Here is a 14592-nt window from a genome sequence, read left to right on the forward strand (position 1 = left end):
CCAAAAGCCAGACATGTCCGGGGAAACCCGGACGTATGGTAACCCTACATCATAATATTATACGAGACCATTCTGATAATGGAACACATATTAAGTATAAAATAATGTACATGTATCTGAAGTTGCAGAAAAAAGTACATCGTATTATGGGAGGAAGTAGTATGTGATCCCGTGGTCAAACTGTGTCATAATACCAATGCACAAAGGTTTCACGTGCAGTCTTAACTGTGAATTTTGAGTACTTAACCATGGCAATGTTATCTTCCTCTTAACACTACTTTTGTGTGATGCATGCACATGTAAATTATGGCATTTCCTGGAAGACTCTACTCCGAAATTCCTTCCAGCCGTATGATCATGTAGGCATGTTAATGTGTGACAAATGGAAATACTTTTTCATACAGTACAGTTCCCCTTGATTTGACTGATACAGGTAAGAACACCACCCTCTGTGGAAAGACATCAGGGGAGCTCCATGAAAATGTTTCAACACATGTGGTAATCAGGGCAGGTACATACTGTTGATTAGACTCCGCAATTGCAGTGCTGAGATGGAGGATCTCAACTCGACCATTTCACCAAAGTCATTTGCACTATTATCCAAAAGTCTATTATAAAAGTTAATTTCCTTAAAATATTATGAGCAAAGATGGTCTGTAATGATTTTGGCATATAACTGAAGTCGCTGAACAATACTTTCCTTCATAAACACCGACGAGGGCCGTATATTAAAATATTTTATGTGAGGAATACCCAATTGTAGTCTGTTTGTTTTAAGGGGAAGTAAAATGTAATTTACCATCATCTAGTGAGCTTCTGTCTGTAGAAGTTAAAATGAACCCTAAGCAATTCAACTTAAAATGAATTGTTTTTAATTTCAACATCAGTGAATGGATGTTTCTCAGTCTGTTTGTTCAAGTCAAAAGCTGGCCAAGCCTGTAAGACACTGCCAGAATCTCTGAGCTCTGTAAATACACTGGTATGGGGGCGGGCGGCGGGGGGATCACCTTCCGTCACTCCCAGGCGAGGGTATTTTCCAGTGGATTTTTACAATGGTTGTGAACCATTTGCAAAGTAGTTTTCTCTCTTCATTTCCACTGTTAGAGATCGATCTTCACCTGGGCCTCTTCTTTTCTCCCTACAATAATGCTTCATTAGGTGTGCAGGTGTTGCCATAGTTTCACACCTTTAGAACCCGTGTGTGCTGCCAGAACCCTGGGAATCACTAAACATGTCTGGTAACTATCCCAGGAAGATAATTAAGATTTATTCTGCACTTTGAAGAGGCTAAATGTGCCTTTGATGTGGTTGTAGTGGAAACCTGCCTGTTGAGGCAGCATGATGCCCTGCCATGCGCAAAGCTGCAGAAAGCAGGCGAGAGCGCCGGTACGTATGCAGAAGCAATGATAGGATTTGTTCCACAGCGTGATCTCAGAAGAGCACAAGCCGTCTGTCAGAGCCATCGGAGAGCAGGGAAGGGTAGAAACGTTGTCAGAACCAGCACGTACAGTACCCGTGTTACCGTAGGCCCTTGGGATTAGGAACTGACGGAATTGTGTCCTGTACAGATGCATAGTAAGAAACAGTCTCTGCTTTGAAGTGCTTACAATGTAAATAGCAAATACGGGCAAAGGAAACATTGAAGAGACTTGCCCAAGGTCACCCAGCAGGCCAGTGGCAGTGTTGGGAATAGAACCTCGGTCTCTTGATCCTCATCCAGTGTTCTTGCCACTGGAACACACTGTAATCGAGGTGCTGATGCTAGACAAGGCACATGAGTAGGTGTGAAGGTGCTCTTCACTGGAGCTCTTGAGGCAAAATTGGTTGATGTTTAACTGAAGTCAGGGAAAAGTATGGCACTGTCATACTGACAGCTCTGATTATCAGAGGCTCACAAAAACGCATTGATACCGATACTCTTTTTTAATCTCATGAATTGCTTTAGAAATAAAAAAGTAACGCTCCGCATTAAAATGCTGCTTGTAAAAAAAAAAAACGTTAAAAATTTTCAAGATAAACCAGTTTAGCAGCTGTAATAGAACTGGAGAAAAGCCTGTGATGAATAAAGAAATGTGAACATGCTGGCAGAAAATGGGTATGCCATTTAAACAGGCCGGCTGCGCTGTTTATCCATTGGTTTGTTGTTAAAATTCATTGCATTGAATCTGGTCCCTGGTTACTGTCCTAGTAAAGCAGCCATGCCGTTAATCAAAATGCTAGTTAAAGGAATACTGCTGTGTAATATTTTTTATCTTGGATTTGAAACATCTGATTGAAGGGCAGCACTGTATGTCACCTCAGTTAAAAGTTACAGGAATAGACAATTTATTGGATTGTGTTAATTTTTACAGATGCAGATTTACTTCTACAATCCTGATGACTTTGACAGTTTTGGAGCAGCAATTTTAGAAAACCGGATAATAGGAGCCATAGCTGTGTTTTTTCAAGTAAGTTATACAGTGGCTAAAGTACTAAAACCAAAGAGTTCGCCACCTCTTTTTTATTCATTTTATTCATTGAATTGTTTCTTGTTTAATGGATGCATCTGTTTTCTCGGTCACACCTGTCTAAATGAAAGATATTTCATATTGTCTAATGTGTGATTTAAAATGTAAATAAGTATGTTTAGAAACATAATGAAAAGTTTTGCATGAATTATTCTGATTTTATAGCTACTTGACTCGTGCACAGATTGGAGAGCACATTTATCATGGAACTTACTTTGCTGCTGAAGCATGGTGCTCAGGTTCTCAGAATGTTAACAGACTTATATAAAAGTGCTTCTGTTTGTAGAAAATTTTAAACTCAGACATAATTTGCCAGCAGATTAATCAATAACTTCAGTCAAGTTGTTTTCTTTAGTAGCCTCTGATTCTGAATTGCCGTGGTAACAAGTTCTTGGGCAGACCACGTTTCCAACTGTGTGAATTTATGCATTTCTTTTTTTCAAATGTATTTTCAAGAATATAAATGTTCAGTTAGTTCATTCGTTGGTTTGGCACATTTGAGCCCTGCAGCCCCTTATAGAGACTGCTGCATATGAGGGCTGGCAAGTCAAGTCAAATTGGGGTGGTGTTCAGCAGTGTGGGCCCTTTTTGTCACGTTACAGCAGAAAAGAGGTTTTACTTTTCTGACTGGAGGATAAATTGAGGCGAGTGTGTTGAAGCAACTTTACCCCACTGGTCTGTCACAGAGTAGTATCTAATGAACAATGTGAAACAACTAAAGATAAGCACATAAGAATGGCCAAACTGGGTCAGACCAATGGTCTGTCCAGCCCAGTATCCTGTCTTCCAACAGTGGCCAATGCCAGGTGCAATTGTAACACCGACAGACCCCGGTTGTCAGCAGGTGGGATTGAACCTGGGACCTCTGGAATTTAGTGTACGAGCCTCTACTGAATGAGCTAAAAGTGAACTGGCTCTTAGCTAAGGATGTAGAGTAGACTCATTAGTTTTTCTCTCTCTAAGTGGTTTCGGTGCCACTAAAGGGGACAGAACACCACCCCCAGAAGGTATGTGGGTTACACAAGGTTCCTTTTTCAGAAGAACAACAAAGCTCATGGTACATCCTGTTTCTCTAATGAGTTTCAGAGGCATCGCACACCTTTGGGAAAGTGGAGGGTTTGTCCTGAAGAGTAGGTTGAGCTTTTTATTACTTTTGTGAAGCTGAATTAAAACCTATGACGTGTGATTGCAAGAAGAGGCGATTCTGTTCCATTGAAAGGAATAGGGACACATGGGTAAACGTGTGTCGTCGTCTTTATGTTAGATGGGCAGACCTGACTTCGCTGTCCAAAGTGACAATAGCTCATCTTCTCCTTTTCTTTGATTTTGACCAGATTCCATGTGAAAGAGGAGAGGGCAGATCCTCAACTGGTATAAATTGTCATACTCCATTGGGTTGACGTCACTGAAATATGCATGGGGAAAGAGGAGTGACAGGGTTGGAGCGGGGGATGGGGCCTTGAGAGGAGGGCAGAGTGCGGGTGGGACCTGGGGCTGAGCAGAGGAAGGCTTGGGGGTCCACGGCAAAATGTTAAATCAAAATGGGGGTTCTCGGCTACTAAAGTTTGAGAACCATTGCTCTAGAGTAGCCCTGATTAGGAAGAGCTGTGTCTCATTGGTGGATGAGGTTGGGCTGAGGAGAGCCCCGAAGGCTCCTTTGCCCATTACCCAAGAAGTGGAAAAGGCCCAGGAAGTGGTCAGGGGGAAGAGAGAGAGAAAGAAACTTTTTTCAGATGTCTCTAAAAATTCACTGTGATTATTTTTTGTATTCCTCCACCTGCATAACCAGGTGCCTTAGTTACTGTGTGTTCCACTTTACAGGGCTCAGACGGAGTCATCAAACCCACTAAAAATAATGTAAGATCGAGCTTTAGTATTGTAAAACATCCTGATTTTAATGTATCTTGAGCCTGGTTGAGTGCTGTGGCTCCTTGGGGGAAGCAGGGAATCCACATTTTTCAAATTCCTAGGCCTGCAAGGCTTTAATGATGTGACATCTGTATGATGATGCAGCTGGGTTTCTGTGGTGCAGGAGCCACAAAATCTGCTGAACACTCTCCCAGATCTCTGATCATTTCCAAAGAAGGGGACTAAGCTAAATCTGGGGCATATTGACCTGATGACAGGCCTGCCTCGGAGCTGCAACGAAACTTTTTTTTCTCCTAATTTTTCTGCCTCCAAGTTTGAATTATAAATCAGGTATGTGTTAATGATTCACTTTTTGGATCCGTTTGAAGACTGTCTTCAGGGTAGCTGTACGAAAGGATGACAAGTCACCTGTGCAAATGTCTAGCTATCTGGGCCCTGATCCTGCAAAGATTTAAAGTTGTGCTGAATTCGGCACGGCTGGAGTGGCCCCATTGACTTCAAGGTTAAGCAGGACAGCTGCAATCTTGGCCAACACCCGGGGTTGAACTGGGGAGTCTCTAGAGCTGAAAACAAGTGTCTTGAGCTACAGAGCCATAGTTCATAGCTGTCAGCTGGACCAGACTTGTGTGCTCTACGGATCAGGGATGCAGGACACATGCTGACCAGTGGGTCACATAGGCACATGTGTAAGTCTTTGCAGGATTGGAGGGTTAGGGGATAGGGAAATTATGAAATATGGAACTTCTGTATTTCAGTGGTTCTGAATAGAAAGAAAAAGCTTCAGATGACCTTTGTAATCTGATTTAAGACAAAATAAACAGCTGTAAAATTAAAATGGATATCCCCAAGGAGAGGAAATAGTTATTAACCTTTGCAAACCATGATGCATATCTAAATATGAAACACCCCTGACTCTCTGCAGGCTTCTTCTTTGCTCCAGTGGGCTTCCATTGTGGTTGTAATCTAGCTTCATATTGCATGCTGGGGCATATCGCAGAGTGGGAGCTAGTGAATCCATACTTAAACCAAAAAAAAAAAGAAGAGAAGGTTTCCCTCTCTACTACTACTAGGTGCTGAATACTTCTCTTAACACAGGGGTTCTCAAACTGGGGGTCGGGACCCCTCGGGGGTCACGAGGTTATTACATGGGGGGGTCGTGAGCTGTCAACCTCCACCCCAAACCCCACTTTCCCTGCAGCATTTATAATGTTGTTAAATATATAAAAAAGTGTTATTAATTTATAATGGGGGTCGCATTCAGAGACTTGCCATGTGAAAGGGGTCAGCAGTAAAAAAGTTTGAGAGCCACTGTCTTAACGTCACTCTTTGGGGTGTTTTGCAAATAACCTTACTGATCCTGATGTTTTAAATCAGTGGTCCTCAAAGCCGGTCCGCTGCTTGTTCAGGGAAAGGCCCTGGCGGGCCGGGCCGGTTAGTTTACCTGCCACTTCCGCAGGTTCAGCCAATCGCGGCTCCCACTGGCTGTGGTTCGCCACTCCAGGACAATGGGGGCTGTGGAAAGGGCGGCCAGCACGTCCCTCGGCCCACACTGCTTCCCACCGCCCCCATTGGCCTGGAGTGGCGAACCACGGCCAATGGGAGCCACGATCGGCCGAACCTGCGGACGCGGCAGGTAAACAAACCGGCCCGGCCCGCCAGGGGCTTTCCCTGAACAAATGGTGAACCGGCATTGAGAACCACAGTTTTAAATAACTACTCGCAAGTAGTCACCTTGAAGAATGGTTTTCTAACTTCCGCCCAGAAAATTCTGGGATGTCGCTGTCTGATTTTTGTGTCATACTACTTGTCCGTCCAATATTAGACTCATTGTTTCCAATCCTTTAGACGCTTGGTTTCAAAAATTTGAAAAATGAGGATTTTTCAATTTGAAAAATGTGGATTCCCTGCTTCCCCCAAGGAGCCACAGCACTCAACCAGGCTCAAGATACCTTAAAATCAGGATGTTTTACAATACTAAAGCACGATCTTACACTGTTTTTAGTGGGTTTGATGGCGCTGTCTGAGCCCTGTAAAGTGGAACACACAGTAACTAAGGCACCTGGTTTTGCAGGTGGAGGAATACAAAAAATAATCACAGTGAATTTTTAGAGACATCTGAAAAAAGTTTCTTTCTCTTTCTCTTCCCCCGACCACTTCCTGGGCCTTTTCCACTTCTTGGGTAATGGGCAAAGGAGCCTTCGGGGCTCTCCTCAGCCCAACCTCATCCACCAATGAGACACAGCTCTTCCTAATCAGGGCTACTCTAGAGCAGCGGTTCTCAAACTCTCTTCACCACCTAGGAATATGTTTCTAAGTGTTGGATTAATTATGGGACAAAGCTTGTTTTTTAAATACAAAAAGAAAATTAAATAGTGCCTATTTTTCTACATAAATATTGTATCGTGTAATGGATTTGCTAGGGTTTGCCATTAAATGAAGGCTTGAATTATTCCTAAGGTTTTAATGCAGTGTTAGACTGGATTTGTGTGTGCACCACACTGAATTTATGGTCTGGCAGGTGTTTTGTGCTTGACTGATATTCACAAATGTTCCTTCTAAATTCAGGTTCCCCAGTAAGTGAATATTATACTGAGCTATATAATTATTGGTGAAACATTAAATAATTAAGAACCCTTCTTTTCCTCCTTTTTAATAATTTAACTTAGATCATATAAGAATTTTCCTTATTGAATTCATTATGTTTCAAGGGCACTTTCCAAGTATAGTACATTGGATCCGAACTTGACTAAATTGAAGCAATTAGAACTTGGTTGTAATGAGTGCTGATGAAGTCTGTATTTTTCTCATTGCTTTCAGAGACTTTATCTCAAGCCTTATGATTATTATTATTATTATTTTAAATGTTGTCAGGGTAGTTGACCTCATGAGTGAATAAAATTACAAGGTTAAGTTGAATGAGAAATTCTTGCAGGTGCAAGCAGCATGCATTCATAGGTGTTAATCTGAGTTTGTTTGAGTGTGGTTATACTCCTGAAAAATGATTCTCTGAAAATAATACCATGGGGAGTTCCATGTTGATTGTTTCTCAAGGACTCCATATCAGATGTTCTCAGTTTGCAAGTAAAGCAGTGTTTTTTCTGACTGCCAGACTGCGATCTCAAACTGGGATCTGAAAGCCAATATTGTGCATTTGATTTGAAATTCCCCCCCATGCAGAGGGCCAGCATGAGGCCTGTGTGCAATTTAAGTCTGACTTAAGCCCTGATCAGCCTTGATCAAATTTCACCCGGCAGCTTGTTGGAGATGCACAAGGCAGGAAAGAATCCAGCTGACTCTCCCACAGATGAGTTGGCTCTGTGCTCCTAATAGAAGTCAAAACTCACTTTTGTCATTAAAAATTAGCAGATTAATCTCCTTGGATGCATAGGGAGCAGACACAGACATACATCTATTCTCTCAGAGTGCAAAGCACCGAAAATGTCATCACAGGGCACAGTAAACAAAACACATGGGAAGAATTGGCCAGCAATCTCCTGCCATGATTCGCTGTCTTCACAGAGCCTTGAGAAGTGCCCCATACTGCATCCCAGCCAGTCATTCTCATTGTCACATTCATGGCAGGTGCCCCCTGCTCCTGGCACCAGGCCCTGCAAACCTTGCTTTGGCAATCTTCCTCTGCTCCCATGTCCGACAAACTCAAGTTTGCTTGTCTGATTGTCTTGATAATATCAGGTCTCTCTCCACTTATGTGGTACATTTCATAGATTCATAGATTCATAGATTATAGGACTGGAAGGGACCTCGAGAGGTCATCGAGTCCAGTCCCCTGCCCGCATGGCAGGACCAAATACTGCCTAGACCATCTCTAATAGACATTTATCTAACCTACTCTTAAATATCTCCAGAGACGGAGATTCCACCACCTCCCCAGGCAATTTGTTCCAGTGTTTAACCACCCTGACAGTTAGGAACTTTTTCCTAATGTCCAATCTAGACCTCCCTTGCTGCAGTTTAAACCCATTGTTTCTGGTTCTATCCTTAGAGGCTAAGGTGAACAAGTTCTCTCCCCCCTCCTTATGACACCCTTTTATATACCTGAAAACTGCTATCATGTCCCCTCTCAGTCTTCTCTTTTCCAAACTAAACAAACCCAATTCTTTCAGCCTTCCTTCATAGGTCATGTTCTCAAGACCTTTAATCATTCTTGTTGCTCTTCTTTGGACCCTTTCCAATTTCTCCACATCTTTTTTAAAATGCGGCGCCCAGAACTGGACACAATACTCCAGCTGAGGCCTAACCAGAGCAGAGTAGAGCGGAAGAATGACTTCTCGTGTCTTGCTCACAACACACCTGTTAATGCATCCCAGAATCATGTTTGCTTTTTTTGCAACAGCATCACACTGTTGACTCATATTTAGCTTGTGGTCCACTATAACCCCTAGATCCCTTTCTGCCGTACTCCTTCCTAGACAGTCTTTTCCCATTCTGTATGTGTGAAATTGATTTTTCCTTCCTAAGTGGAGCACTTTGCATTTGTCTTTGTTAAACTTCATCCTGTTTAACTCAGACCATTTCTCCAATTTGTCCAGATCATTTTGAATTATGACCCTGTCCTCCAAAGTAGTTGCAATCCCTCCCAGTTTGGTATCGTCCGCAAACTTAATAAGCGTACTTTCTATGCCAATATCTAAGTCGTTGATGAAGATATTGAACAGAGCCGGTCCCAAAACAGACCCCTGCGGTACCCCACTCGTTACGCCTTTCCAGCAGGATTGGGAACCATTAATAACAACTCTCTGAGTACGGTTATCCAGCCAGTTATGCACCCACCTTATAGTAGCCCCATCTAATTTGTATTTGCCTAGTTTATCGATAAGAATATCATGCGAGACCGTATCAAATGCCTTACTAAAGTCTAGGTATACCACATCCACCGCTTCACCCTTATCCACAAGGCTCGTTATCCTATCAAAGAAAGCTATCAGATTGGTTTGACATGATTTGTTCTTCACAAATCCATGCTGGCTATTCCCTATCACCTTACCACCTTCCAAGTGTTGGCAGATGATTTCCTTAATTACTTGCTCCATTATCTTCCCTGGCACAGAAGTTAAACTAACTGGTCTGTAGTTACCTGGGTTGTTTTTATTTCCCTTTTTATAGATGGGCACTATATTTGCCCTTTTCCAGTCTTCTGGAATCTCTCCCGTCTCCCATGACTTTCCAAAGATAATAGCTAGAGGCTCAGATACCTCCTCTATTAGCTCCTTGAGTATTCTAGGATGCATTTCATCAGGCCCGGGTGACTTGCAGGCATCTAACTTTTCTAAGTGATGTTTAACTTGTTCTTTTTTTATTTTATCCGCTAAACCTACCCCCTTCCCATTAGCATTCACTATGTTAGGCATTCCTTCAGACTTCTCGGTGAAGACCGAAACAAAGAAGTCATTAAGCATCTCTGCCATTTCCAAGTTTCCTGTTACTGTTTCTCCCTCTTCACTAAGCAGTGGGCCTACCCTGTCTTTGGTCTTCCTCTTGCTTCTAATGTATTGATAAAAAGTCTTCTTGTTTCCTTTTATTCCCGTAGCTAGTTTGAGCTCATTTTGTGCCTTTGCCTTTCTAATCTTGCCCCTGCATTCCTGTGTTGTTTGCCTATATTCATCCTTTGTAATCTGTCCCAGTTTCCATTTTTTATATGACTCCTTTTTATTTTTTAGATCGTGCAAGATCTCGTGGTTAAGCCAAGGTGGTCTTTTGCCACATTTTCTATCTTTCCTAACCAGTGGAATAGCTTGCTTTTGGGCCGTTAATAGTGTCCCTTTGAAAAACTGCCAACTCTCCTCAGTTGTTTTTCCCCTCAGTCTTGATTCCCATGGGACCTTACCTATCAGCTCTCTGAGCTTCCCAAAATCTGCCTTCCTGAAATCCATTGTCTCTATTTTGCTGTTCTCCCTTCTACCCTTCCTTAGAATTGCAAAGTCTATGATTTCATGATCACTTTCACCCAGGCTGCCTTCTACTTTCACATTCTCAACGAGTTCCTCCCTATTTGTTAAAATCAAGTCTAGAACAGCTTCCCCCCTAGTAGCTTTTTCAACCTTCTGAAATAAAAAGTTGTCTCCAATGCAGTCCAAGAATTTGTTGGATAGTCTGTTCCCCGCTGTGTTATTTTCCCAACATATATCCGGATAGTTGAAGTCCCCCATCACCACCAAATCTTGGGCTTTGGATGATTTTGTTAGTTGCTTGAAAAAAGCCTCATCCACCTCTTCCACCTGGTTAGGTGGCCTGTAGTAGACGCCTAGCATGACATCTCCCTTGTTTTTTGCCCCTTTAAGCCTAACCCAGAGACTCTCAACACTTCCATCTCCTATGTCCATCTCTACCTCAGTCCAAGTGTGTACATTTTTAATATATAAGGCAACACCCCCTCCCTTTTTCCCCTGTCTATCCTTCCTGAGCAAGCTGTACCCATCCACACCAACATTCCAATCATGCGTATTATCCCACCAAGTTTCAGTGATGCCAACAATGTCATAGTTGTATTTATTTATTAGCACTTCCAGTTCTTCCTGCTTATTCCCCATACTTCTCGCATTTGTATATAGGCATCTAAGATACTGGTTTGATCTTTCCTCCCAGTTTTTTCCTGACTCTCCTTTCTCTCTGCCAATATAGCCCACACTCCCTCTCGTTTCCGACTCATTTCCCCGGTCTCCATGTTCCCCACTTACCTGTGGGCTTTGCTCACCTGTCCCCGTCGAACCTAGTTTAAAGCCCTCCTCACTAGGTTAGCCAGTCGGTGTCCGAATAGGGTCTTCCCTCTCCTCGAAAGGTGAACGCCATCTCTGCCTAGCAGTCCTTCCTCGAATAGCATCCCGTGGTCTAGGAAGCCAAAGCCCTCCTGGCGACACCATCTTCGCAGCCAGGCATTCACCTCCATGATGCATCTGTCTCTGCCCGGGCCCCTACCTTTGACAGGAAGAATTGAAGAGAATACCACCTGCGCTCCAAACTCCTTCATCCGTGCTCCCAGAGCCCTGTAGTCACTCTTGATCCGCTCAGTGTCACACCGCGCAGTATCATTTGTGCCCACATGGATGAGTAGCATGGGGTAGTAGTCAGAGGGCCGGATAATCCTCGACAATGCCTCCGTAACGTCTCGGATACGGGCCCCCGGCAGGCAGCATACCTCCCGAGATGAAATGTCAGGGCGACAGATGGGCGCCTCCGTCCCCCTCAGCAGAGAGTCTCCGACCACCACTACCCTACGTTTCCTATTCGCAGTGGTGGCAGCAGACTCTCCAGCCTTAGGGGTACGAGGCTTCTCCTCCTTTACTGTAGGGAGTGATTCCTTCTTTCCTGTATCAAGAAGAGCATAACGGTTACCTATAACCACGGCAGTTCCCTCCTCATTAGTCATATAGGAGGTGGAGCTAATGCACATCAATTGCCTGTAGCATTTCAAATTGAAGGCAGAAAGCCTCTGAATCAGGGTGGATAAAAATCAATGATTTAAAAAAAAATTTTTTTTAATTGGATTTTTTTTATTTAAATCAGACTTTTTTGATAAAATGCTTTTTGAGGAAAAAACCTGTCTAAAGATGGTTTTAATTAAGTTACATTATAGCTCAAAGATATCTCATCATGGAATAGGGATTTTAAATTCTAATTCTATAGTGTGAAACAATATAGTCATGTTATGTTTAAGAAAAGTTTTGAAAATGAGTTCCAATAGTTCATGGATTAGGGACCCAATTTTATGAGATTCCAGGGGCTTCTGTATAGGTTATTTAGGTTACCTTTCTATCTACCCACTGGGACTCAGTGCTCAGTCTAGAAGATACCATCAGAGCTACTTAGTTTTGCAGTTCTCAAACTGTGGATTTGGGTCTCCAGAGATAACATGCTTGTTAACAGCAAAAAAATGTTTTTAAATAAATAAATAAATAAATAAATATCTAGAAGTAAGAAATAACAGATTTCACCCCTATTGTCCCTCTGCAAATTTGTGTACACATAGTCAATGCCTTACCTCTCTCTAAAAGTGCAAAGTTTCAAAAAGTTAAATGAATAGAAGATTGTTGGGGGCGGAATAGATCTGGACAAGGAGAAGAAGTCTGGAGATAAATGTGAGAAGGGAGGAACAGGCAGTAAAAGCAAAAGTGAAACTGTTTGAGCAGCATATTCCAGAAGTCTTGAGGTCTTTCTGAGCGTAACCTTCATTGATTTGAGATCTACCATACCATTCTCTCACTAGATGGGAAAAACCTATGGCAACAGGCCATAAAAGAGACCCAGTTTGGGTCTCCTCTATCTCAGAGTTGTGAAGAATATGTATTAAGGTTATAATGACCAACAAGAATGCACTTTTATGTAGAAATACATGATTAAATTGAGTCTTCCTGACTAGTGATTTAAATCAATTTGATTTAAATCAAATCCACCCTGCTCTGAATGTCCTGATTTCTTAGCATCCATGTCTCGCATATGTATAGCAAGATGCTGAAGACATCGGAGCAGATACAGTGAGGGAAAAGGTGCCATTGTACACAATTGCTGTCCTGACCATAACCTCACTTTAAGCAGCATTCAAGAAAAATACTGTATCTATAAGGGAATACAGTAATTACTTGCATACAAACAACAGTAGATTTGGCTCAGCTCATCAAGGACCGTGTCCATGCTGTGAATGTCTTGGATCACGCACCTGTTTTTGTCTTTCCTTTTCACTGAGTGCATCCCTTCTCACTGATGCAGGTGCAGTCCCCATGAGGCAGTATAGCAACAGTGTGAGAAATGGTTTCAAAGTCCCTGTGATAAGGCTGCAGGATTAAGTTCACTATCGTTTTTGTGTGCATGGCTCGAGCATGACAGGGACACGGCTCTCCGTGGCTGAGTAACACAGGGCAAGACAGGTTGCTCGGAGTGTTTTGGGGTCAGTGCCACATTTTGGGATGGCCAGTTTTTGGCATACACAATTCCTGGCAGGGGTTCACTTTCTTTTTCAGCTTCTTGATGTGCTCTTTGAATGTCCGCGTTTGGCCTAACCTGAAGGTTTATAAGTGCTCAGGTATTGTACCATCCCATGATACCTACCCACACACTTTCGGTTAGCAGTGCCAGTTTAGCCAGGAATAAAAGATGGTCGCTCTCTCACAGGATACTCAGGTGTGAGGAGAACTCAGATCAGACCATCCTAGGCTGGACCTTATTGTCTCTTCCCTGACCCCCAGTGGCGCCATGAATCCCAGCAGTTGGCCCACCAAGAAGGGAGGTAGATGGCTTCAGAAACTGGTCACCTGTACATTCTGATTATTTTAAAGAGCTCTTCAGTAGCTCTTCCAGCAGAATGAGGTGGGTGGTGAACTGCTTCTCTCATCTGCCAGGGTTGTGGTGTGTACACCTGGTCAAAATTTTCATTTGAAATGTTTTCAGTTGAAAGGGCTTTATCATCAAAATGAAAACTTCTGCAGGAAATGTCTATATTCCAAGTATCTCTTTGGGGTTTCATTGAAAAATCAAAAACAATCAACTGAAGGTTTTTAGCTGAAAACTGAGAAAAGTTTTGGGCTTGAGTTGAAAAAAAATATTCTTTTTTTGGGCAGGGGCTTTCACCTTTTGGGTGAAAACTCAAAATCTTATGAAGAAAAATTTAGATGAAAAGGAAAAGTTTTTCACTTTGTTTGAAGGTTTCTCACAGGGACGAAAACCACTTCCTGACCAGCTGTAACAGTAGGCCCCGCTGTCCTTAGCTGTTGGCCCCGTGGAGTGTCCTCTTTTTTTAATGAGGAAATATGGTAACCCTACCTGATGGTGTCTGACACCACGAGTTGCCCCATCAGCCGAGTGTAGCGTTGACCGATTCCACATTCCCTCAACACTCGCTCATTACTGGGGTTCCATGCAACCAAGGCACAGATGATCAGCGCATGTGTCTGAACCTGGTAACCCTTAGCTCTCAAGGTTTCGGCCAGAGGGGCGTATTTCTCCACCTTTTGAGCTTGGGCATCGTGGAAGGCCGGGGTCATGTTCTCAAAGGGCACTGTGACATCCACCATGATGATCTTCCGGTCCTCATTGGTGATGACGATGTCCGATCACAGTTGGGGATGATGGAGTTCATGGCAACCTTCCCTATGGGTGGCAGGATGGCTCTGACCAGGGATTTTGGATGATGGTGTTTCGCAGCTGCCAGGCTCTGGAATGGGGCTTGCAGCAGAGCTCTTCTTCAGGTCTGGGAAAGATATTTCAA

At 43.1% G+C, this 14592-nt stretch overlaps 1 protein-coding gene across 5 annotated transcripts in view; it reads left to right on the forward strand.

Annotated features, from left to right (window-relative positions):
• Positions 1–14592, forward strand: part of PTPRG (protein tyrosine phosphatase receptor type G) — a 607840-nt gene that overhangs the window by 382490 nt on the left and 210758 nt on the right. For all 5 annotated transcript variants that reach the window (XM_034776330.1, XM_034776331.1, XM_034776327.1 and 2 more), the window contains exon 5: positions 2352–2447. In XM_034776330.1, coding sequence (XP_034632221.1) covers positions 2352–2447 — 96 coding nt within the window. The remainder of the gene's footprint in view (positions 1–2351; positions 2448–14592) is intronic.

Source organism: Trachemys scripta, chromosome 7, assembly GCF_013100865.1.
Source record: "Trachemys scripta elegans isolate TJP31775 chromosome 7, CAS_Tse_1.0, whole genome shotgun sequence".
Classification (NCBI taxonomy): domain Eukaryota; kingdom Metazoa; phylum Chordata; order Testudines; family Emydidae; genus Trachemys; species Trachemys scripta.